Source organism: Scyliorhinus torazame, chromosome 13, assembly GCF_047496885.1.
Source record: "Scyliorhinus torazame isolate Kashiwa2021f chromosome 13, sScyTor2.1, whole genome shotgun sequence".
NCBI lineage: Eukaryota > Metazoa > Chordata > Chondrichthyes > Carcharhiniformes > Scyliorhinidae > Scyliorhinus > Scyliorhinus torazame.
Window position 1 is genome coordinate 86206443 of NC_092719.1, and position 24524 is coordinate 86230966.

General features: G+C 52.3%; 1 protein-coding gene across 1 annotated transcript in view; it reads left to right on the forward strand.

Annotated features, from left to right (window-relative positions):
• Positions 1-24524, forward strand: part of LOC140388176 (cilia- and flagella-associated protein 54-like) — a 209982-nt gene that overhangs the window by 132402 nt on the left and 53056 nt on the right. Inside the window, exon 13 of the mRNA XM_072471936.1 lies at positions 6986-7080. Within this exon, the coding sequence (XP_072328037.1) occupies positions 6986-7080 (95 nt within the window). The remainder of the gene's footprint in view (positions 1-6985; positions 7081-24524) is intronic.

Sequence of the window (24524 nt, forward strand, 5' to 3'; positions counted from 1 at the left end):
TGGCAACAGCCGACCACCCACACCCCCCACCCATCCACCCACCCAGCACCCTCACCCCCCTCCCCAACCCCACCCAACCCACCCGCATGCACCCCCCCCCCCCCATTGCCGATCCACCTGCGGCACAACACGGCCGGGCTCACACAGTTGCGGGTGGACGCGTGTCTATTGCAGGCCATGGAGGATGATGACAACCCGCCCTGCGGTGAGCTCCTGGCTCCACATCGTTGGACTATGTCTGACCCATGGCCAAAGTACCACCATCCACCCGGACCATCCCTGCATGCGGCTGTGACACTGCAGCGCACGGTCCCGTCCTCTGCCCGGGGGGGATGTTGATGGCGGCCCAGGGGGAAGGGGGCAGACTCACCTGGGGCTGAGGTAAGACCACCCCTCACACACACACTTGCGCTCAATGTACATGACACCCCCCGCACGCTTTGGACAGAGCACAAAGGCAGCTTCTGTAGGTGTAACATTGACTTTAATAACCAAACGAGTTCATGCACGTGCCCAGCCCCTAAAACTCATCTGTGCCCTGCATCCGTGCCAACGTACTCAGTGTCTAATTGTTTGGCCTTACGGGCCCTTTGACTACGTCTACGTGGTTCCCCAGACGGTACAGCAGAACTGGAGCTGGACTCCTGTGATTCCTGCCCTCTGACACTGGATCCCTTTGGCGGCCGTTTCCTGGGGCGTCCTGGCCTAGATGGGCCAGGCTGCGGCCCGGGCGACTGGGATGGCGAGCTGCCAGCCTGTCCTGCCCGTTGCCCACCCGATGCACCTGGGACGGAAAGGGGGGGGAGTCCGAGGTGTCGCGGTGTTCCGGGACCTCCCCTACAGGGGGAGCCGGGACGGACCACACCACCACCTCCTCCCTCGGGGTGCCCGATGGCCCACAGGCCTCTACATGGGTGGGGGATGCGAACGGACTGGCCATCCGACGCCCCCCCGACATCTGGCGCTGCCAGTCCTGGAGGCCCGTGCTGGTATCGACAGGGGTCTGCAGGTTTGCAGCCAAGGAGCCCAGGGGGTTGGCAAACCCTGTCTGTGACAGTGCGACGCCGGCTCGCACATGGCCACTGGCGCCGATGCCCTCAGCGATGGCCTGCAGAGACTGGGCCATGGCCTGCAGAGACTGGGCCATGGCCTGCTGAGACTGTGCTATGGTGTTGAGCGCCTCTGCCATCTGGCACTGGCACTGGCTCATGGCCTCCTGTGAGAGGGCAGCCATGCCCTGGGCCACAGACGCCGCCTGCACGGAAAGCCCCAGGTCTCGCAAACTGTTCCCCATGTCTGACACCGTCGCACCCATTGCCTCCACCGCGGACGCCACCCGTGCGGTGTCGGCCTGGGTGGCATGCATGACCGGCACCACTTCCAGCTCCTGGACGCGGGTGGACTCCTCCACCTGCGACTGCAGCCGCCGCAAGCCGGCCGTCACCCTCTTCGCTCGTCTCCGGGTCGGTGGTTGCATCGGATCTATGTGTGGGTGTGGTAACTCCAGGAACCCGGGATCCATCTGGGCGGCAGATGTTCGCTTGGGCTGGGCTGCCCTCCGACCGCCCGGCCCCTCTGCTGCTCTTACCTCCACCTGCTGTACCGGGACGGCTGTGTTGTGCGCACCAGTGAGTGTACCAGACGCCTCATCACTAAAGTGCCCAACCGTGGTGAGTGTTTCTGCGATGGTGGAGGGTGTTGGTGACTGCAGTGGCGTTGTGTCGTGCTCTTCGTCCCACAAAGAGTCCATGGCACTTTGGGGTGGGGGTTCGTCCCTACCCATCCACTCTGAGTCACTGTCCGGTATTTCGTCTTCCTGGGTAGTGCTGTCCCGGGTAGGGGTGTCCTGGGTAGGGGTGTCCTGGGTAGGGGTGTCCTGGGTAGGGGTGTCCTGGGTAGTGGTGTCCTGGGTAGTGGTGTCCTGGCTCGGAAGTGACGGGGGCCTGTGGCTGCCCCCCTCGTCGCTGGGTGGCACACGCCTGCCTCGTCGCTCCCGCACGTGACGGGGGTGTCGTCTCCCTGTTGCTCCAGGTCTCTCCGTCTCCCGTGGTGTGCGAGGGGCATCCTGCGGGCGTCGCATGCCGGAGGGTCCGGGTCTCTCCGTCTCCCGTGGTGTGCGAGGGGCGTCCTGCGGGCGTCGCATGCTGGAGGGTCGGGGTCTCTCCGTCTCCCGTGGTGTGCGAGGGGCATCCTGCGGGCGTCGCATGCCGGAGGGTCCGGGTCTCTCCGTCTCCCGTGGTGTGCGAGGGGCGTCCTGCGGGCGTCGCATGCTGGAGGGTCGGGGTCTCTCCGTCTCCCGTGGTGTGCGAGGGGCATCCTGCGGGCGTCGCATGCCGGAGGGTCCGGGTCTCTCCGTCTCCCGTGGCCTCCGAGGGGCACCCTGCGGGCGGTCTGCATCTGCGGGGATGGGTGTCTCGACGTTTGCTCCTGCGATACACAATGAAGCATGCATGGTAGACACGCAGGCAGTGATCAGGTGATATGGGGGAGTGGGAATATGGGGGAGGGGGGATATGGGGACGGGCTGTCGGTGGCTCACTTGCTAGTACGCCCCCGACCTCTGCATCAGCAACCTCCCGGTCCTCAGGTCCGCCAGCCAGTTCCAGGGCCCTTTCCTCGTGTTCGGTCAGTGGCCTCTTATCAGCGGGGCCTCCTCCAGTCCTCACATGCTCCCTATTGTTGTGTGCGTGCTTCTCCTGTGGCGGGGGGGGGTGGGTGGGGGTGGTGGCAGAGGTAAAAGGCAACAGTGTTAGGCAGGTATATGAATGCACGCCATCGGTTGCGCGTGCATTGCAGAGGTTAAGGTTAGGGCTGGATTCACTTGGGGATATGGGGGACATGGGGGAGGGAGGGGATATGGGGGAGGGGGGATATGGGGGAGGGGGAGATATGGGGGAGGGGGGATATGGGGGAGGGGAGGCTCACCCTGCCTGCTCTGACGAGGTCGTTCACAGTCTTGTGGCACTGGGTGCCTGTCCGTGGTGTCAGAGCCGCAGCGGTGACGGCCTCTGCCACCTCCCTCCACAGACGCCGGCTGTGGCGTGGGGCAACTCTGCGGCTGTGCCCGGGATACAGGGCGTCCCTCCTCTGCTCCACTGCGTCCAGGAGCGCCTCCACATCCCGTGACTGGAACCTCGGGGCTGAGCGGCAGCCAGCCATCCAGTCGGGTGTACTGGTCGGGTGTTCCGGTCGGGTGGGGGGGAGCAGCGCGGCCTTATGAGCCGTCACGCTGTGCGGCGTGTATGACGCTGCACGGCGTGAACCACGTGCGCAAGCGCGATGCCGTCACGTCGCTGCTAGCCCATTTCGGGCCGGAGACTTTTGACTCATTTTTCCGACGTGACGCAAGTCGGATTTGCGCCGTTTTTTGCGCCGATCGGCGGACTTTGCGCCGATAACGGAGAATTTTGCCCCAGATTTTAACAAGAACAAAACAATGGGCGGGATTCTCCGACCCCCCGCCGGGTCGGAGAATCGCCGGGGGGCGGCGTGAATCCTGCCCCCGCCGGCCGCCGAATTCCCTGGCACTGGAGATTCGGCGGGGGTGGGAGTCGCGCTGCGCCGGTTGGCGGCCCCCCCCCCCCCCCCCGGCGATTCTCTGGCCCACAATGGGCCGAGGTCCCGCTGCTGTAATGCCGGTCCCGCCGGTGTGAATTAAACCACCTCCCTTACCAGCGGGACCAGGCGGCGCGAGCGGGCTCCGGGGTCCTGGGGAGGGCGCAGGGCGATCTGGCCCCGGAGGTGCCCCCACGGTGGCCTGGCCCGCGATCGGGGCCCACCGATCCGCGGGCAGGCCTGTGCCGTGGGGGTACTCTTTCCCCTCCGCATCGGCCGTGTAGATCGCCGCGATGGCCGACGCGGAGGTGACTCCCCCTGCGCATGCGCGGGGATGACGTCAGCAGCGGCTGACGCTCCCGCGCATGCGCGGACTTCCGCTGGCTGGCGGAGTCCCTTTGGCCCTGGCTGGCGTGGCGCCAAAGGCCTTCCACGCCAGCCGGCGGGACGGCAACCACTCCGGCGCGGGCCTAGCCCCTAAAGGTGAGGGCTTGGCCCCTAAAGGTGCTCCGCACCTTTGGGGCGGCCTGACGCCGGAGTGGTTCCCGCCACTCCATCACCCGGGAATCCCCGCCCCGCCGGGTAGAGGGGAATCCCGCCCAATATAAACAACAAATTCTCCAGTAACAAACCCCAGCCAACATGGCTTATACAGACAGGTTCCCCTGCCCTTACTTCCCCCCCCCATGCTTCCCCACCCCCCTCCCGTTGCTGACAGCTTAATTTTTCTCAAAGAAGTCGATGAATAGCTGTCACCTCCGAGCAAACTCATGGTCCCCTCAAGCCGAATTTAATTTTCTCGAGTCTGAGAAACCCTGGCATGTCGCTAACACATACCCTCGACTTCGGGGGGCTCCAGGTCCCTCCATCCTATTCGGATCCGTCCCCCGGCCACCAGGGAGGCAAAGGCCAGGACATCAGCCTCTCTCACCCTCTGGGCTCCCGGATCTTCCAACACACCAAAGATCGCTACTTCTGGACTCGGCACCACCCTCAGCTTTAATATCTCTGACATGACGCCAGCAAACTCCTGCCAGAGACCCCTCAGCCTCAGGCATGCCCAAAACAGATGGACATGGTTCGCAGGACCCCCCGCACAGCGCCGACATCTATCCTCCACCCCCTCAAAGAACCTGCTCATCCGGACCACAGTCATGTGTGCCCTGTGGACCACCTTAAATTGTATCAGGCTGAGCCTGGCACATGACGAGGATGCATTGACTCGCCTCAGGGCCTCCTCCCATAATCCAGCCTCCAACTCCCCACCCAGCTCTTCCCATTTTCTCTTCATCTCCCCTATTGGGGCTCCCTCCCACTTCAACAGTTCCTTATAGATCTCTCAATCCTTCCCCTCTCCTACTCCTGTTCCTGATAACACCTTATCCTATAGACCCTGGTGAGGGAAGGTCAAAACCTGCCAGCACAAAATCTCTTACTTGAAGATACCGGAACCCATTCCCATCTGGCAACTCAAAGTCCTCCTCCAGCTCCTCCAAACTCCGGAAATCCTCATCAATAAACATCTCCAAATTTCTCGATCCCTGCCCCCTGCCATCCAGCCCCCCTGGAACGAACCGGTGGTTATCACATATCGCTGCCCACACCGATGCCCCTCCAACCCCATATGCTGCCTCCACTGTCCCCACACCCTCAGGGCTGTGACTACTACCGGCTTGTGGAGTACCGAGCCCGCGTGAATGGCAGAGGTGCTATTAACAGTGCCCCCAAACTCGTGTCTTTACATGAGGCCGCCTCCACCTGCTCAGAAACCGACCCCATCCCCACTACCACTTCCTGACCATCGCAATATTCGTCGCCTAATAGGAATTGATAAAATTCGGAAAAGCCAGCACCCACGCCCCCGCTCCAGCAGCACCTTCTTCACCCGTGGGGTTTTACCAGCCCAGACAAATCCCAAGATCACTGCATTCACTTTTTAAAAAAACGTCTTGGGTATAAAAATTGGAAGGCTCTGAAAAACAAAAACCTCAGAAGGACTGTCATTTTAATTATCTGTACCCGCCCCGCCAATGACAATGGGAGCGCATCCCACCTCCGAAAGTCCCCCCTCATGTGCTCCACCAGCCGACCCAAATTCAGTTTATGCAGCTGCTCCCACTCCTGCACCACCTGGATACCCAAATATCGAAAGCGCCCTCCCACCACCTTGAACGCCATCTCACCCAGTCTCCTCTCCTGCTCCCTCCCCTGAATTGCAAACGCCTTACTCTTGCAAATATTTAATTTTTCTCCGAAAACCGACTGATTTCCTCCAATGTCCACATAATCCCTCCAATGCCCCCCGGCAGGTCCGATATGTTTTAAAGTAAATCGTCCGCGTAAAGCGAGGCCCTGTGCTCCACCACCACCCCCCATACTATCCCCTGCCAGACCCTCAACTGCAGAGGCTAATTTCAACAACAACTTAAACTATCCGTACCTAGCAAAGTTTTTCTGCTGAAAACCGATTTTAAATTCTCTAATGATTGGTATGTGATGAAATTGATTTTTCTGTGACTCCATGTGCTGTGTAAGTTGACAGTATGTGGAGAATATGGGTGCGATCTACCAGCCACGTTGTGCCCGAATGGGAGTAGTACGCAGCCAGTAAATGCAGCGCAAGGCCTCTCCCTGGCTTCCCGACAGCCAGTATGCCTTGTGAGATCTACCCAGATGTCGTGAGTGGTCGCGATCAGGATCCCGCCCACAATGGGCCGGACCAAGCCTCGTATGCCTAAGTAGGTTTAAAACCCACTTAGGCGTGTTGACCCGGGATCTAGCGGGCTCCTGGCATCTCCTGGCCTCCCCAGGGAGACTCTAGCTGGGCGCCATTCAGTACTGCTCCACACAAATGTGGGCCAGGCAGGACAGCACCCAGGGATCTCCCAGGCCATCGGAGGCCCCTGAATGGTCAGAGTCAGGACAGGGTGGCTCCATGGCTCCCCCCCCTTGAATGTGGGCATCTTGGCACTGGCACCTTGACACCTTGGCACTGCCACCCTGGCACTGCCAAGGTGCCCGGGTGGCACCGCAAAGCCGGCAGGAGCACTGCCAGGGTGCCTGTTGATAGGGTGGCATGCCCAAGGTTCAGGGTGTGTTTTACCGCAGTTTGTTTGTTCATTCACATATATGTAATATGAACCCTGATGTTAGAATGTAAGATCGATATTGTAAATTATTTTATCTTTATGACTTTTTATAGTAAAGTTTCATTTAGTTTGTTGAAGACCCTTCGAATCTTGTGGATTTCTTCACTGTCTTGAATCTCAAACTTTGTCTCCTTTAGACAAAACATTATAGGTCCCTAACTGGATCTCACCAACCACTGGGGGCCCTAGTCTAGGATCACAACAGGTATCATCTCTTTAGGAGGGAGATTGGATTAAAACTGAACTACAGTTAACAATGTATATTAATCTGTTTCTAATAGGTGGAACAATTCAACCTGGTGGGACTGTCATTTCATGTGATGATCTTGTGATATTAGCAGAAGCAATGTTTGCTTACACCTGTACCCCTCTGGAGGTATGTTTTAAAGATTTTGAGAATTAGATCTTCAAATTAGGACATTGGTTTATTGCAGCACAGCATCAATGATTTGGTTTGTTGCTATATTTGAAATCTTAAAGGACCACATAAACTTCCAACAGGGAAAGAGAAGCATTAAAATCCACACTAAGAACAGGAAAATGCTGCAACGACTCAGCAAATATGGCAGAGTTAGCAGGTGGAATTTACTGGTCATGGCAGTGTGCCTGTCCACCAGCTAGAGAGCTGGTGGCAACTCCATCATGGCTATTTTAGGAGCAGCAAAGGAATCTATTCCCAATTAACCACTCTGCTGATTATGGGCTGCTGTTGGGGCTCTCAGGTCCTGCAGGAGAGATCCCCACAGGATTTTCTTTCACAGGGTGGCTTTCCCAACTTCAAGAGGTGCTAGACAATCAGAGGCTGACAGCCTTCCAGTATCGGCAACACTATCGGCCACTTCCGGTACTGCAACTGACCCAAGGTGGAGGATTGCGACTAGAGCCTCTGGAATGCAGGTAAGGGAGGTGGGAATGCAGGTAAGGGAGGTGGGATTGTAGGGGCTTGTTAAAGGTATCCCGGCGAGAGAATAAGTGGTGACTTAGTTGTAGATTCTCCGACAAGAGTTCATAAGTTCATAAGATATTGGAGCAGAATTAGGCCATTTGACCCATCGAGTCTGCCCTGCCATTCTATCATGGCTGATATGTTCCTCATCTGCTACCTACAATGTTACTGGATTGCAAAATCAGCCAGAGCATTTCCTCTCTAGAATACATGACCTAGGAGCAGGAGTAGGCAATTTAGCCTCCCGAGCCTAACACCCATATGTTATCATGGCTGATCACATCCTAGCCTCAACTCAACCGTCCTGTCCATTCTCCATATCTCTTCAACCCATTACCAATTAAAAACCTGTCGACCTCCTCCTCAAATTTACTCACTGTCCTTGCATCCACCGCAGTGTTGCTATATTTATTTGGTTATAAATATGGCGGTCAATGTGGTTGCCTTCCTTAATCCTAATTATGTTTACTTTCAGAGTCGCCAGGTATCTCTCGATACTGCCACAATGTTCAAACCTGAATACCAATCAAAGAGCCAATACACCAGCTAGTTAGTTCAAAGTCAATACTATTTATTTACACACACAATAAGATCTACTCATGCACAACAGTATTACAAACTAAACTATCTCTAACGCTAACGCCTATACTTAACTTTGGGTGCCCATTTAGTCGGAGGAACAATGGCCGTTTTTTGAATCTGAGGCTGTTGGGTTCGAAGAGATACAGGAGAACAGCTAAGGTCTTCCGTCTGGTAGCGAGCGTTGACCTTGAACTTACTTGCTTCTGGTGATGCTGGTGGATGGGTCTCTCCGCTTGAGACCCAAATCCAGAGAGCAAATCTCTCCTGGGGGTTCCTTCTTATACTTGGAGGGGCTTTGTGTGCTTTTAGGCGGGCCTTAAACTTGGTACCAATTAATTGGGCAGCTTCTCGATCATTGTTATCAATCTTAACCAATAAAGGGGTGGGTGCCCTGATGGCTGGGCGTGTCTTAGGTGGCTGTTGGCCTTGCTTTGTTTGTGTCTTTCGGTTGGGGTACTGGCGCCGGGATGTCTGCGACAGTATCAACTACCTGAGTGTTAGTCCTTTGTTCCTCGGAGATGGGCCATTGCTATAACCTGCCTGCTTACCATTGGCTGGGGACTAATGACAATCCCACAATCCTGTGAGAGTATGAGCTTCCCCAATGAGGGGGGCGGAGAAACCATGAGTAAACTCCATGTATGAATAAAGCTGTCCAGTTTGGAACCAGCAGGAAGGAGTGTGCAGCAAGGGAAGTTGCTGCTGCTGTTATATATATATATATATATGTTCTTGTAAATAAATGTTATTACTTTGTCTCCTTAAAACTCGTGCTGGATTCTTCGTGGCCCTTACAAAAGCCATCAATATGTTAATCGACCCAGAGTTTCAATTCCGTCTGGGAACTGCTTCCCAAATATTTCCTCAAATCTGTTTTAAATCTGCTACCTCTTATTCTAAGATTATGACCTCTCATATTAGAATTCATCCACGTCTACTTTATCCATATCTTTTAGCATCTTGTATACCTCTTCCCTCATTCTTCAAATCTGTTCAATCTCTCCTCATACGACAAGCCCTCATTTCTGGACTTAATCTAGTGAACCTCCTCTGAACCGCTTCCAATGCCACTACATCTTTCCTCAAATAAGGGGACCAAAATTGTGAACAATACTCTCCCCATTTAGATAATAAGTTGCTTTTCAACCAAAATGCATGACCTCACACTTATCCATGTTAAACTCCGTCTGCCACATTTTGACTCACTCTCCTAACCTATCTATATCCATTTGTAAGATTCTTATTTCCTCATTGCAACTTATTATCCCACCAAACATCCTCCCCATATCCACCCTGTCAATGGTCGGCAAAGGCTTGGAGGGCCGAAGGGCTTGTTCCTGTGCTGTACTTTTATTTGTTCTTTGTAGTCTATGAAACCTTCTCTGAACTCCTAATGCATTCACATCTTTCCTTAAATAAGGAGACCAATATTGTGCACAGAACACCAGATTTTGTTATCAATGTCCTGTACAACTGAAGCATATCCTTTTTTAGTGAACCACAGATGATGGGCTTCCCCCTTGGAATTTTACTTTCTGATTAGAATGTGTGTATTCTGAAATATCCCTTTAAATGTCTTCCACTGAACTTCCTTGATCTATCCCTTCAACAAACAAAGAACAAAGAACAAGACAGCAGAGGAACAGGCCCTTCGGCCCTACAAGCCTGTACCGGTCATGATACCAACCTTGGCCAAAACCTTCAGTACTTCCTAATATCGTATCCCTCTGTGCCCATCCTATCCATGTATTTGTTGAGATGCCTTTTGAACGCTGTTAATGTATCTGTTTCCACAACATCCCCTGGCAGCCCTTTCCTGGCACTCACCACCCGCTGTGTAAAAAACCTGCCTCGCACATCTCCTCTAAACTTTGCCCCACGGAGCTTAAACCTATGCCCCCTAGTGACTGACCCTTCCACCATTGGAAAGAGTGCCTGACCATCCACTTTATCCATGCCCCTCATATTCTTGTAGATCTCTATCCGGTCACCCCTCAACCTCCGTCGTTCGAATGAAAACAGTTCAAGCCTATTCAGCCTCTGCACATAGCCAACACCCTCCAGACCAGGCAATATCCTGGTAAACCTTCTCTGCACCCTCTCCAAAGCCTCCACATCCTTCTGGTAGTGTGGCAACCAGAATTGTGCGCAATATTTGAAGTGCGGCCTTATCAAGGTTCTATACAACTGTAGCATGACTTGCCAGTTTTTATACTCGATGCCTCGTCCAATGACGGGATGCATTTCATATGCTTTCTTGACTACCTTGTCCACTTGTGTTGCCACTTTTTAGGATCTGTGGACATGTACACCCAGATCTCTCTGACTTTCTTTATGCCTAAGAGTTTTGCCATTTACTGTATATTTTCCCTTCATGTTAGACCTACCAAAATGCATTACCCCACATTTGTCAGAATTAAACTCCATTTGCCATTTCTCTGCCCAAGTCTCCAACCTATCTATGCCCTGCTTACCTTCTGACAATCCTCAACACTATCTGCCACTCCACCAACCTTGGGGCCATCTGCAAACTTACTAATCAGACCAGCTACATTTTCCTCTAAATCAGCCAGGGTTTCCCAAACTTTTTGAGCCGTGGAACCACCAGTGACTTCCCAAGTGCATCAGGGAACCCCAAGCATTCTCATAATGTCGACATCCCTTCAGTTGATGAGAAATAGGTGCGAATACAGTAATCAACCGTAAACAAGTCTTTTCTAGCTAATTCTATGCATATATTCGGAATTAGGAAGAAGCACACAGTCACAAATACATTCTCCAGCTACATGACCCATCACATGAAGCCCTGGCCAAATTACCTTCCTATGGCCCCTTAACATTAGCCGCTGGATGTAGTATCCACTACTTTTTACCAAAAAAATTAAGTCTCTCCTTTGGTCGTTTTTAATGGGCAAGTGATGCTGGAACGCGAGTACTCATATCGGGCACATGCACCTCTGTTTCCCTCTCTGACATGCACACATCTTCCTCTCTCTCAAACACACGCGCACACACATCTCCCTCTCACGCACACATCTCCCTCTCACATATGAAAACACACGCACTGCACGTCTCCCTCTCTCCCACACATGTGCATCTCCCTCACTCTTTCAATCGCACACGTCCCCCTCTCACTCACACACAGTCAACTCCTCTCTCACACACTCAACCCCTCTCTCACACACACTCACACCCTCACACACACGGTCCCCTGTCTCACGCACAGTCACCTTCTCTCACACACACTCTCCCCCTCACACACACTCACCCCCTCTCTCACACACACTCACCGCCTCTCTCATATATGCTCACGCTCCACTCACACACACTCACGCTCCTCTCTTACACACACTCACTCCATCTCTCACACCCACTCACCCCATTTCTCTCACACACCTTTCTCACAAGATTCCCTCGGCCCGTTCTAACCTCCCATTATGGCGCACGCTCAGAGGCCCACTCCAACCCACGTTCCAAGGTCCCCCTGCTCCAACCTCTTGCTCTGCTCCCCAGCCTAACCCCTCCCCAACCCCACCAAGCCTGCTCTACCCTTCCCTCCAAGGCCCACATTTCTCCCCCCACATCAGGCACGTGCACTCCAAATTCCATTCTGAGGCCCTCTTTTCCCATCCCTCCAATGTCCACCCTCGTCAATTCAGGGGATGGAGTCTGGAGAAGCAGCTCTGCAGCATTTTAAAAACTTTTGAAATGTATCAGTCTCTCCACGAATCTGCTGGGAGGCTCCCATGGACTTCCTGGATTCCATGTACCCAGTTTGGGAACCCATGCCATAAGTATATTTGCCAGTTCACTCTAGCTAGCTCATTTTTCATGCCTTCATTATTGCAACTCTACTTTCATGGCCTCATAATTGTATGTTGAGGACGTTATGGAGTAGTTAAGATTGGTGGAGAGAAAGGTGAGTTGAGAGGTGTATTTGTGAGGTCATTACACCTCTTTCTATATTGAACCCAGATCCTGGAGTGATTCTGGTGCACTAACCCTAGCAATCACCCCTGTTCTCGTCTACCATGCAGAGGTCCTGGGATGCCTCTAGAGGGGCTGGCGAAGTCTACTTCCTTCCTGGCCCTCATATCTTGATTTAGGATATCCAGGAAGGCATCAGGAAAACGGGGATCAAACCTGTGACTCATCGCTACCACGTGCACATCTTTCACAGTAATTTAGTAAGAAATGCAACTTTGCTTTATGGGGTGCCATGTCGATTTGGATTGGTTGATAGAAAGTGAAAACTCGCCGGTTGCGGCGATGTCCAGCTAAGCCGCACGTTTCGGCGGCTCCAGCTCAAACGGACCTTCGGGCTCTTTTAAGAGCCCCAGCGGGGAATTTTTTCAAGACGAAACCCGGTGTGGGGTGAGATAACAGGGAGTCCCCCCCCAACGAAAGAGAAAAATATCGGCGGCAGCGGTTACATCGCGAAGAATCCTCGAGGATAGGGACAGGAGGAAAAAAGGAGCAAGATGGCGGCGGAGAAAGCCCAGGCGACATGGGGGCCCGACCAAGACGAATTTTTAAGATGGTGTGTGGAGCTACTTAAGAAGGAGGTGCTGACCCCGATGCTACAGGCAATTGAGGGGCTTAAGGAGGCACAAAAGACCCAGGAGACGGAGCTCCGCGTGGTGGAGCAGAAGGTGATGGACAACGAAGACGAGATCCTGGGCCTGGCGGTCAAAACGCAGACGCACGAGGCGCTCCACAAAAAGTGCATTGAAAGGATTGAAGCCCTAGAAAATAGAGCACGGAGAAAGAACCTTTGGATCCTGGGTCTCCCCGAGGGAGTGGAAGGAGCGGACTGCGGGGCTTACGTGAGCACGATGCTAAGCTTGCTGATGGGAGCTGAGGCCCCCTCGGGACCCCTTGGAAGTGGAAGGGGCTCATCGGGTCCCTGCGAGGAGACCAAAGGCGGGAGAACCACCTTGGGCGACAATCGTGCAATTTCATCACTTCAATGACAGAGAAGTGGTTCTGAGATGGGCCAAAAAGGTACAAAGTAGTAGATGGGAGAATGCGGTGGTACGGGTGTACCAGGATTGGAGTGCGGAGGTGGCGAGAAGGAGGGCGAGTTTTAATCGAGCCAAGGAGGTGCTACACAAGAAGAAGGTGAAGTTCGGGATGCTGCAGCCGGCGCGACTATTGGTCACGTACCAGGAGAGACATCACTACTTCGAAACGGCGGAAGAAGCATGGACCTTTATTAAAAACGAGAAACTGGATCGGAACTGAGGGACTGATGTTAGAGGGGAAATGACACTGTCGATGTATATAGGGATGTAAATTGGGAAGGGGGGGACACTAAGAAATGTGGGCGCCGGTGGGGGGAAAGAAGAGACATAGGCGGGGGATGGGGAATGGGAGTGGGGCGGTAGAGGGAGCTGCGCCACAAGGGGCGGGACAACTATAGAGAATACGGGGCTTACTGTCCTTGTTCCCGTGCCAGAAAGGTGATGGCGGGAAGATAGGCGCAAGGTAGATGGGAGCTCCCCACACGGGGGGGTCAAGGAGTGAGCGGGAGAAGCCGGGGTCAGTTGAAGTCAGCTGACTTTCGGAAGTAATATGGAGGGAGCAATCACGCTAGATAGGGATCTAGCCGGGGGGGGGGGGGATAACTGGGTTGCTGCTGCAGAAATCAAAGAGGAACTGGTTAAAGAAAGGGTGGTCGGGGCTGGAATGCGCCACCTGGGGAACGGGTGGGAGCGCGGAACCGGGACGTGGGACTGGCCTAGAGAGGGTGATGGCTAGTCGACACGGGAAGGGGGCAGGTAGCCCCCAAGTGCGACTGATCACGTGGAACGTGAGAGGCCTAAATGGACCGATTAAAAGGGCCCGAGTGTTCGCGCACTTGAGGGGACTGAGGGCAGACGTGGCTATGCTTCAGGAGACGCACCTGAAGGTGGCGGACCAAGTTAGGTTAAGGAAAGGATGGGTGGGACAGGTGTTCCACTCAGGGCTGGATGCAAAGAATAGAGGGGTGGCCATACTGGTGGGGAAATGGGTATCATTCGAAGCTAGTAGCATTGTAGCAGATAGCGGAGGCAGATATGTGATGGTGAATGGCAGACTGGAGGGAACGGAGGTCATGTTGGTTAACGTATATGCCCCGAATTGGGATGATGCGGGATTCATGAAGCGGATGCTGGGACGTATCCTGGACCTGGAGGTAGGAAACCTGATAATGGGGAGAGACTTCAACACCGTGTTGGACCCAGGGTTAGAGAGATCTAGATCTAGGACCGGAAGAAGGCCGGCAGCGGCCAAGGTGCTTAAGGGGTTTATGGACCAAATGGGGGGAGTGGATCCATGGCGATTTGTTAGGCCGAAGGCCAAGGAGTTCTCCTTCTTCTCCCATGTTCACAAGGTGTATTCCCGGATAGATTTCTTTGTTTTGGGAAGGTCGCTGATCTCGAGGGTGGAAGAAACTGAGTATTCAGCCATAGCTGTCTCAGATCATGCTCCACATTGGGTGGACCTGGAACTAGGAGAGGAGAGGGAGCAGCGTGCACTCTGGCGATTAGATGTGGGATTGCTGGCGGATGAGGGAGTCTGTGGAAGGGTGTGGGGGTGTATCGAGAGATACCTGGAGGCCAATGACGACGGGGAGGTCCGAGTGGGAGTAGTATGGGAAGCATTAAAGGCGGTGGTCAGAGGAGAGCTGATCTCCATCAGGGCCCACAAAGGGAAAATAGAGGCCAAGGAAAGGGAAAGATTACTGGGGGAGATTTTAGGGGGAGATTTTAAGGGTAGATAAAGAATACGCGGAGGCCCCGGAGGAAGGACTATACAGGGTGAGACGACGACTCCAGACGGAGTTCGACCTTCTGACCACTAGGAGGGCGGAGGCGCAGTGGAGGAAGGCACAGGGGATGAGATATGAATATGGGGAAAAGGCTAGTCGCCTGTTGGCCCACCAGCTGCGAAAGAGGACAGCGGCGAGGGAGATAGGGGGAATTAGAGATGAAAAGGGAGCTACGGTGCGGAGAGCAGGGAAGATAAACGAGGTGTTTAAGACCTTTTACGAAAGACTTTATAGGTCCCAACCCCTGGAGGGAAAAGAGGAGATGCGGCAGTTTTTGGACCAATTAAGGTTCCCGAGGGTGGAGGAGCAGGAGGTGGAAGGCCTGGGGGCACCAATTGGGGTGGACGAGGTTACCAAGGGGCTGGGGAACATGCAGGCAGGGGAGGCCCCGGGACCAGATGGGTTCCCGGTGGAATTTTATCGAAAATATGTGGACTTGCTGGCCCCGCTGTTGGTAAGGACTTTTAACGAGGCCAATGTCGGAGGCGACGATATCGCTAATTTTGAAGCGGGATAAAGATCCGCTGCAGTGCGGGTCCTATAGGCCTATCTCACTGCTAAATGTGGACGCCAAATTGCTAGCAAAGGTGCTGGCAACGAGGATAGAGGATTGTGTCCCGGGGGTGGTGCACGAAGACCAGACAGGATTCGTAAAGGGGAGACAACTAAATGTCAACGTGCGACGGCTATTAGGGGTGATAATGATGCCCCCAGTAGAGGGGGAGGCAGAGATAGTGGCGGCAATGGATGCAGAGAAGGCATTTGATAGGGTGGAGTGGGAGTATCTATGGGAGGTGCTGAGGAGGTTCGGGTTCGGGGACGGGTTTGTTAGCTGGGTCAAACTCCTCTATGGGGCCCCAACGGCAAGTGTGGTCACGGGTCGGCAAAGATCGGAGTATTTTCGACTATACAGGGGAACAAGACAGGGATGCCCGCTATCTCCATTACTGTTCGCGTTGGCAATTGAACCACTGGCCATGGCGCTGAGAGACTCCAGAAAATGGAGAGGGGTGATGAGAGGGGGAGAGGAACACCGAGTGTCACTCTACGCGGATGACCTACTGCTATATGTAGCGGACCCAGTGGGGGGGATGGCAGAGGTCATGCAGGTATTGAGGGAGTTCGGAGATTTCTCGGGATATAGGCTTAACATGGGAAAGAGTGAACTTTTTGTGATACACCCTGGGGACCAGAGTAGAGGGATAGATGGCCTACCGTTAAGGAGAGTGGAAAGAAACTTTCGATACCTGGGGATTCAGATAGCCAGGAGCTGGGGAACCTTACACAGACTTAATCTGACACGACTGGTGGAACAAATGGAAGAGGACTTCAAGAGGTGGGACATGCAGCCGCTGTCACTGGCGGGCAGAGTGCAGGCAATTAAGATGATGGTCCTCCCGAGGTTCCTATTTGTGTTCCAGTGTCTCCCTATACTGATCACTAAGGCCTTTTTAAAAAAATAGACAGGAGCATCACGAGCTTCGTGTGGGCAGGGAAGATTCCGAGGGTAAGGAGGGGGTTCTTACAACGTAGTAGAGACAGAGGGGGACTGGCACTGCCGAATTTGGGCGACTACTACTGGGCCGCCAATGTGGCGATGATTCGTAACTGGATGATAGAGGGAGAGAGAACGGCGTGGAAAAGACTAGAGATGAAGTCCTGTAAAGGGACGAGTCTAGAAGCGCTGGTGACGGCGCCACTACCGCTCTCACCAAAACATTTACCACGAACCCAGTGGTGGCGGCAACATTAAGTATCTGGGGGCAATGGAGGCGACAGAGAGGTGTGCTGGGAGCCTTGGTGGGGTCCCCAATTCGGAACAACCATAGGTTTGCCCCAGGGAGGCTGGATGGAGGATTCCAGAGCTGGCACCAGTTGGGAATTAGGAGAGTGGGAGATTTATTTATAGACGGGACGTTTGCGAGCTTGGGAGCGCTGGAGGAAAAGTATAAGCTGTCCCGGGGAAATTTCTTTAGGTATATGCAGGTGAGGGCGTTCACAAGACAACAGGTGAGGGAATTTCCGTTGCTCCCGACACAGGGGATCCAGGATAGAGTGCTTTCGGGGGGGTGGGTCGGGGAGGGCAAGGTGTCAGAGATATACCAGGAGATGAGAGAAGAGGGGGAGGAGCTGGTGGGCGAACTGAAAGGAAAATGGGAAGAAGAGCTCGGGGAGGAGATTGAGGAGGGTTTGTGGGCTGATGCCCCTAAGCAGGGTAAATTCCTCTTCCTCGTGTGCCAGGCTTAGCCTGATCCAATTTGAGGTGCTGCATAAAGCACACATAACGGGAGCAAGGTTGAGCAGGTTCTTTGGAGTGGAGGACAAGTGTGGGAGGTGCGGCGGAAGCCCGGCAAACCACACACATATGTTTTGGTTGTGCCCGGCACTGGAGGGGTATTGGAGGGGAGTGACGGGAGTGATCTCGAAGGTGGTGAAGGTCCGGGTCAAACCAGGCTGGGGGTTAGCTTTATTTGGAGTTGCGGATGAGCCGGGAGTGCAGGAGGCGAAAGAGGCCGATGTCGTGGCCTTTGCGTCCCTAGTAGCCCGGCGTAGGATTTTACTCATGTGGAAGGAAGCAAAACCCCCCGGACTGGAGGCCTGGATAAACGATATGGCGGGGTTCATAAAACTGGCGCAGATTAAGTTTGCGCTGAGAGGATCGGCTCAAGGGTTCACCAGACGGTGGCAACCGTTCCTCGACTACCTAGCGGAACGTTAGAGGGAAGATAGATGACCAGCAGCAGCAACCCAGGGGGGAGGGGGGGGGGGGGGGGAAGGGAGGGAGGGGGGGTAAGATGTTTGGGTTCTGGGAGGGGGAGGGGGATGGGGGGGGGGGGGGGAGTTTCATTTTATGTTATTTGGTTAGTTTACCGTGTTAGTTAGTTACTCAATGTCAGATTGTAGTTATCATGGTACTTGTACTTTTAATTTTTCTTTTGTTTGATGTGTAAGGGGAAAAAATTGTGATTGGAAAACTTGAATAAAATATTTTTTTAAAAAAAAGAAAGTGAAAACTCCACACAGACAGTCACCCGAGGCCGGAAGTGAACCCGGGACCCTGGAGCTGTGAGGCAGCAGTGCTAGCCACTGTGCCAACGTGCCACCCCATATATGGGAGGAGAAAGGAGTGAAAGAGATAGAACAATAGAACATTACAGCGCAGTACAGGCCCTTCGGCCCTCGATGTTGCGCCGACCTGTGAAACCAATCTAAAGCCCATCTACACTATTCCATTATCATCCATATGTTTATCCAATGACCATTTAAATGCCCTTAATGTTGGCGAGTCCCCTACTGTTGCAGGCAGGGCATTCCACACCCTTACTACCCTCTGAGTAAAGAACCTACCTCTGACATCTGTCATATCTATCGCCCCTCAATTTAAAACTATGTCACCTCGTGCAAGACATCACCATCCGTGGAAAAAGGCTCTCACTGTCCACCCTATCTAACCCTCTGATCATCTTGTATGTCTCTATTAAGTCACCTCTTAACCTTCTTCTCTCTAACAAAAACAGCCTCAAGTCCCTCAGCCATTCCTCATAAGATCTTCCCTCCATATCAGGCAACATCCTGGTAAATCTCCTCTGCACCCTTTCTAATGCTTCCACATCCTTCCTATAATGCGACGATCAGAACTGCACGCAATACTCCAAATGCGGCCGTACCAGAGTTTTGTACAGCTGCAACATGACCTCATGGCTCCGAAACTCAATCCCTCTACCAATAAAAGCTAACACACCGTACGCCTTCTTAACTACCCTCTCAACGTGGGTGGCAACTTTCAGGGATCTCTGTACATGGATACCGAGATCTCTCTGCTCATCCACACTACCAAGAATCTTACCATTAGCCCAGTACTCTGCATTCCTGTTACTCCTTCCAAAATGAATCACCTCACACTTTTCTGCATTAAACTCCATTTGCCACTTCTCAGCCCAGCTCTGCAGATTATCTATGTCTCTCTGTAACCTGGAACATCCTTCCGCACTGTCCACAACTCAACCGACTTTAGTGTCATCCGCAAATTTACTCACCCATCCTTCTACGCCCGCCTCCTGGTCATTTATAAAAATAACAAACAGCAGTGGCCCCAAAACAGATCCTTGTGGTACACCACTAGTAAGTGAACTCCAGGCTGAACATTTCCCATCAACCACCGCCCCCTGTCTTCTTACAGCTAGCCAATTTCTGATCCAAACCGCTAAATCACCCTCAATCCCATGCCTCTCTATTTTCTGCAATAGCCTATCGTGGGGAACCTTATCAAACGCTTTACTGAAATCCGTATACACCACATGAACTGCTTTACCCTCGTCCACCTGTTTGGTCACCTTCTCAAAGAACTCAATAAGGTTAGTGAGGCACGACCTACCCTTCACAAAACCGTGTTGACTATCCCTAATCAAATTATTTCTTTATAGATGATTATAAATCCTATCTCTTATAATCCTTTCCAAAACATGGCTCACTGGTCTATAGTTACCGGGGTTGTCCCTACTCCCCTTCTTGAACAAGGGGACAACATTTGCTATCCTCCAGTCTTCTGGCACTATTCCTGTAGACAATGATGACAGAAAGATCAAAGCCAAAGGCCCTGCAATCTCCTCGCTAGCTTCCCAGAGAATCCTAGGATAAATCCCATCCGGCCCAGGGGACTGACCTATTTTCGCACTTTCCAGAATTGCTAACACCACCTCCTTATGAACATCAATCCCGTCTAGTCTAGTAGCCTGTATCTCAGTATTCTCCTCGACAACATTGTCTTTTTCCTGTGTGAATACTGACAAAAAATATTCATTTAATGCCTCTCCTATCTCCGCGGACTCGATGCACAACTTCCCACGACTGTCCTTGACTGGCCCTACTCTTACCCTCGTCATTCTTTTATTCCTGACATACCGATAGAAAGCTTTAGGGTTTTCCTTGATCCTACCTGCCAAGGACTTCTCATGTCCCCTCCTGGCTCTTCTTAGCTCTCTCTTTCGGTCCTTCCTGGCTAACTTGTAACTCTCAAGCGCCCTAACTGAACCTTCACGTCTCATCTTTATGTGAGCCTCCTTCTTCCTCTTGACAAGTGATTCAACTACTTTAGTAAACCACGGTTCCCTCGCTCGACCACTTCCTCCCTGCCTGACACGTACATACTTATCAAGGACACACAGTAGCTGTTCCTTGAACAAGCTCCACATTTCAGTTGTGCCCTTCCCCTGCAGTTTCTTTCCCCATCCTATGCATCCTAAGTCTTGCTTAATCGCATCATAATTGCCTTTCCCCCATCTATAACTCTTGCCCTGCGGTATATACCTATCCCTTTCCATCGCTAAAGTAAATGTAACCGACTTGAGGTCACTATCACCAAAGTGCTCACCTACCTCCAACAAATCTAACACCTGGCCCGGTTCATTATCCAGTACCAAATCCAATGTGGCCTCGCCTCTTGTTGGCCTATCTACATACTGTCAGGAAACCCTCCTGCACACATTGGACAAAAACTGACCCATCTAAAATACTCGAACTATCGTGTTTCCAGTCAATATTTGGAAAGTTAAAGTCCCCCATAACAACTACCCTGTTACTTTCGCTCCTATCCAGAATTATCTTTGCAATCCTTTCCTCTACACCTTTGGAACTTTTCGGAGGCCCATAGAAAACTCCCAACAGAGATGAAGGATCTGTTTTTGGATGGGCAGTTCGCAAGCTCGGAGGAATTGGGGGCTGAAGTATGGGCTGCAGCAAGAGGATGGGTTTAGGTATATGCAGGAATTTTGCAAGAGAAGTATTCGCAAGCTTTCCGGTGACACCGTCCTCCTCATTTTGGAGGAATGCTGTTGGTGGGGGAGCGGGAGAGTGAGGTCATTTTGGCAATCTATGGTAGGATTATGGAACACAGTAAGAAGTCTTACAACACCAGGTTAAAATCCAATAGGTTTGTTTCGAAACACTAGCTTTCGGAACACTGCTCCTTCCTCAGGTGAATGAAGAGGTTGGTTCCAGTAATATATATATAGACAAAGTCAAAGATGCAAAACGACACTTTGAATGTGAGCCTTTGCAGGTAATTAAGTCTACAGGTCGAGCCTTTGCAGGTAATTAAGTCTGTAATTAGGTCCAGGCGGAGCAACTGGAGAGAGGGATAATCACAGGTTAAAGAGGTGTGGATTGTCTCAAGCCAGGACAGTTGGTAGGATTTTGCAAGCCCAGGCCAGATGATGGGGGGTGAATGTAATGCAAAGGTCCCGTTTGAGGCTGTACTTATGTGTGCGGAACTTGGCTATAGGTTTCTGCTTGGTGATTCTGCGTTGATGCACGTTCGGAAGGCTGCCTTGGAGAAAGCTTACCCGAAGATCAGAGGCTGAATGCCCTTGACTGCTGAAGTGTTCCCCGACTGGAAGGGAACATTGCTGCCTGGCTATTGTCGCGTGATTTCCGTTTATCATGAAGGATGTCCTGAAAGGTGGTACATTGGCGAGACCATGCAGACCCTGCGACAATGGATGAACGGAATTTGTGCGTCAATGATTCATATCACATTACATGAACCCCCCATCATCTGGCCTGGGCTTGTGAAATCCAACCAACTATCTTGGCTTGAGACAATCACACCTCTTCAACCTTTAATCCAGCAGAGGGCAGCAGAGCGGAGCCACTGATTGGCTGTTGCAGGGAAAATTTGCATCAGTGCATTGCGGTCACTGTATCCAGAAGGTGCACCTGAGCAAGACATCCTCCGTGTTCAAGTGAAGGCAAGCATCCAGCAGAGGGCAGCAGAGTGGAGCCGCTGATTGGCTGTTGCGGGGAAAATTTGCATCACTGCATTGCGTTCACTGTATCCAGAAGATGGTTTGTGGAGGAGCTGTTGTCAAGTGACAGTTAAACCCCAAACACTTCTTCAGTGTTTCCCTCCCTACGTCCTCTAACCAAAAAATAATAATCACTGTAAGGATCCCAGCCGAGTAAAGATCAAGAGGGAGACTCGAGGGCAGGTAGAAGTAGAAAGAAGTTGAACCGTGACGTCACAGCTAGCAGGTAAGTGATTGGCTGGTGACTGGTAAGTAGTTTTTCTTGTCCCTGAGGTGTGTTGATAAGGTAGAGTTTTTCTATTTCTATTTTTTTTAAATTGTGTGATTGGTAACAATTTTTCTTTTTTTTTTTCTTTTTCATTTATCGATTACGGGCAGCACGGTAGCATTGTGGATAGCACAATTGTTTCACAGCTCCAGGGTCCCAGGTTCGATTCCGACTTGGGTCACTGTCTGTGCGGAGTCTGCACATCCTCCCCGTGTGTGCATGGGTTTCCTCCGGGTGCTCCGGTTTCCTCCCACAGTCCAAAGATGTGCAGGTTAGGTGGATTGGCCATGTTAAATTGCCCTTATTGTCCAAAATTGCCCTTAGTGTTGGGTGGGGTTACTGGGTTATGGGGATAGGGTGGAGGTGTTGACCTTTGGTAGGGTGCTCTTTCCAAGAGCCGGTGCAGACTTGATGGGCCGAATGGCCTCCTTCTGCACTGTAAATTCTATGATAATCTATGAATCTATGATTATTTGATATTATAGTTGGACTAAGTTAAGCTTAAGATTAAAAATGACAGGAGATCTCAGACCTGTGTTATGCTCCTCTTGCTCAATGTGGGAGCTCAGGGACATGGCTGATGTCCCTGGCTCATTCACGTGCGGGAAGTGTGTCCAGCTGCAGCTCTTCTTAGACCGCATGACGGCTCCGGAGCTGAGGATGGACTCACTTTGGAGCATCTGCGATGCTGAGGAGGTCGTGGATAGCACGTTTAGCGATTTGGTCACACCACAGATCAGGATTGCTGAGGGAGAAAGTGAATGGGTGACCAAAAGGCAGAGAAAAAGCAGGAAGGCAGTGCAGGTGTCCCCTGCGGTCATCTCCCTCCAAAACAGGTATACCGTTTTGGATACTGTTGGGGGAGATGGCTCACCAGGGGAAGGCAGCAGTAGCCAGGTTCATGGCACCGTGGCTGGCTCTGCTGTACAGAAGGGCGGGGAGAAAAGTGGAAGGGCTATGTAGTCATAGGGGATTCAATTGTAAGGGGAGTAGATAGGCGGTTCTATGGTCGAAAACGAGACTCACGAATGGTATGTTGCCTCCCAGGTGCACGGGTCAGGGATGTCTCAGATCGGCTGCAGAACACTCTGAAGGGGGAGGGTGAACAGCCATTTGTCGTCGTGCACATAGGCTCCAATGATATAGGTAAAAAATGGGATGATACCCTACAAGCAGAATTTAGGGAGTTAGGAGCAGCACGGTAGCCTTGTGGATAGCACAAATGCTTCACAGCTCCAGGGTCCCAGGTTCGATTCCGGCTTGGGTCACTGTCTGTGCGGAGTCTGCACATCCTCCCCGTGTGTGCGTGGGTTTCCTCTGGGTGCTCCGGTTTCCTCCCACAGTCCAAAGATGTGCGGGTTAGGTGGATTGGCCATGCTAAATTGCCCATAGTGTCCAAAATTGCCCTTAGTGTAAGGTGGGGTTCCTGGGTTATGGGGATAGGGTGGAGGTGTGGACCTTGGGTAGGGTGCTCTTTCCAAGAGCCGGTGCAGACTCGATGGGCCGAATGGCCTCCTTCTGCACTGTAAATTCTATGAAAGGAGCCAAGTTAAAAAGTTGGACCTCAGAGGTAATAATCTCAGGATTGCTATCAGTGCCACATGGCAGTCAGAGTAGAAATGAAAGAATAGGCAGGATGAATGCGTGGCTTGAGAGATGGTGCAGGAGGGAGGGGTTCAGATTTTTGGGACATTGGGACCGGTTCTGGGGAGGTGGGACTACTATAAATTTGACGGTCCACACCTGGGCCGGACTGGAACCAATGTCCTTGGGGGTGCTTTTGCTAACACTGTTGGGAAGGGTTTAAACTAATGTGGCAGGGGTATGGGAACCAAATGAGGAGGTTAGTGGACAGTAATGGGGTAGTAACTAAAGCCTACAAGGAACTAGATCATGAAGTCAGCGTGACTAAGGGGAAGAGTGGGCAGGGAGCAGATGATGAACGCAAAGGGACTGCTGGTCTGAGGTGCATTTGTTTTAATGCAAGAAGTGTAGTAGGTAAGGCAGATGAACTTAGGGCTTGGATTAGTACCTGGGAGTATGATATTATTGCTATTACTGAGACTTGGTTGAGGGAAGGGCATGATTGGCAACTAAATATCCCAGGATATCGATGCTTCAGGCGGGGTAGAGAGGGAGATAAAAGGTGTGGAGGAGTTGCATTACTGGCCAGAGAGGATATCACAGCTGTGCTGAAGGAGGGCACTGTGGAGGACTCGAGCAGTGAGGCGATATGGGCAGAGCTAAGAAATAGGAAGGGTGCAGTAACAATGTTGGGCCTGTACTACAGACCTCCCAACAGCGAGCGTGAGAAAGAGTTACAAATATGTAAACAGATTATGGAAAGATGTAGGAGCAACAGGGTGGTGGGGATAGGAGATTTTAATTTTCCCAACTTTGACTGGGA